Source organism: Nansenia antarctica (assembly GCF_963989245.1).
Source record: "Nansenia antarctica genome assembly, chromosome: 14".
Taxonomy (NCBI): Eukaryota; Metazoa; Chordata; class Actinopteri; order Argentiniformes; family Microstomatidae; genus Nansenia; species Nansenia antarctica.
In genome coordinates this window covers 29223356-29225184 of record NC_137684.1, presented here as the reverse complement: position 1 = coordinate 29225184, position 1829 = coordinate 29223356, and the positions used below count along the sequence as shown (strand labels likewise).

The following is a 1829-nucleotide window of genomic DNA, read 5'->3' as shown; positions in this document are numbered from 1 at the left end:
ACCAGTGCATTTATCTTTTGCAAAAGGAGGACAGTTTACAAGCACAACAGACCAGACATATGATCTGATAGTCCAACACTCCTCAGAGAAGTCATGACAATAGGGAGACATGTATTTTTTTATACACACAGGTTACAGTCACTCCCTCAGGTGGGTTCAGGCCAATCACAGGCGTTTCCTCTCCGCATCTGTGATGAAGAGGGACTAGCTGGGATGAAGAGGATAGGGGGAATTGACCCCCACTTTCTCTTAAGGTGAAAAGGAAACACAAAAGGCCCAGAACTGCTCTAGACTGCCAAGACAGTCTGATTGTAGTAGGATGACAAAATGTCTTAATAATAATAATCATAATAATAATACATTAGACTTATATAGCGTTTTTCTAGACACTCAAAGATGCTTTACAAACTGAAAAGATTGAGTAGTAACAGTAAAAAGAAACAAAAACTAAATAAAAGAAAGTATTGGGGTCTAATTAATTTTTAGATGACTAAATCTAAATGTCTTTGTAGGACAATCTACTCTGTATACTGCAATTACACCTAGATTTCGGGCAGAGATCTTTGTTGTTCATGGCCAGTGTGTGTGTGTGTGTGAGGTATGAAGGGTTAAACGTCTCTCTCAGTGTCTCACCTGTAGGTCCTGTGGTGATGATGACTTGACCGTATGAACTAGCCTACATACCAACCTTACGATGTACTGTAACTGTGGCGGGGGGAGACAGGGATGTTCTGAAGCCTGGTGCTTCATGGTTCATCTGTGGTAAGAGGAGCAGCCTCTCTACGCATGCATGTCCTCTGAGGGTTCTGTTGAACTCTGTTTCTAATGAAGACTGTTTGTTTAACATAAATGCTTTGTGGTCTGGGTTATGTATCTGTTTGTTGATTTCACACTACAAATCAAAGATGTTAGTTATGTCTGTGGACTTTTCACCCCAAACTAAAAGAAATAGTTTCATTTACAGAACATGAAACCTAAAACCACACGGGGAGTGAGGTCGAGGTGAAAACAGAAGCCCAAGACGAGAGGAAGTGGAATGCAAGAGTATAAACAAACTGGAGTCAACAAAAAGATTTCTAAGCTTCTATCGAGCTGTTTCAGGAAGTCACCTGCAGTACAGCGGTAACAGGAACTGTAGGAACACAGACATATGTTCAACTTTAATTTCTAACACATTATTCCTATGTCATGGTGGAAAAATGTGTGTTTTATAGACTCTAAGAAAACTAAACGAAGTTGTAACAGCAACAATGAACACAAATCACAGCTTGGACACAGTTACACTAACAAATCTATTCATTTTTAATGAGTTCACTCACTCAACCAACACATTTCTCCTTTTGTCTATGACAATAAGACTCTCACTTTTAGCCCAAATACACCTTCATTCAGTATATCAGGGATGCAAACTGGTGATGGCCCAAAAAGGTGACTTTTTTTTTTTGCCTGAAAACAAAAAGAACATTTATGAAAATTGTTGACCTATTTTGAGGTAAAAACGGCTAAAACGGCTAAAAGGTGACAAGTTTGCACCCCTGTTAATACAAAAAACAGTGAGGAAATGTAGGCTTTAATTCCTTAGTTATTCATATAAGAAAACACTTCTGTAGCGGTTGCTTTTACTCGTCTATGTAGGGGAACATCTTGGCTGCTCCGTACCCCGGGTGTCCTGGTTTCGCCTCTCTCCTCTCAGGTTTATTCTCCTCCTGGTCTGGTGCACACAGATCTCTGCTGCTGGCTTTGGCCCCTGAAAGATGATTCAAGATTCCAGATAGCTTTATTGTCTGTCACACAGTGACAGAAATTCTCCTTCAACAGGCAGAAAGAAG

The 1829-nt window shown here is 40.1% G+C and overlaps 1 protein-coding gene across 1 annotated transcript in view; it reads right to left on the bottom strand.

The window, feature by feature from the left end:
- Positions 1-1619: 1619 nt before the first annotated feature.
- trpm5 (transient receptor potential cation channel, subfamily M, member 5) overlaps positions 1620-1829 on the bottom strand; it is a gene marked incomplete at both ends in the record, with an annotated part of 17531 nt that continues 17321 nt past the window's right edge. Inside the window, one exon of the mRNA XM_080544769.1 lies at positions 1620-1747. Within this exon, the coding sequence (XP_080400895.1) occupies positions 1620-1747 (128 nt within the window). The remainder of the gene's footprint in view (positions 1748-1829) is intronic.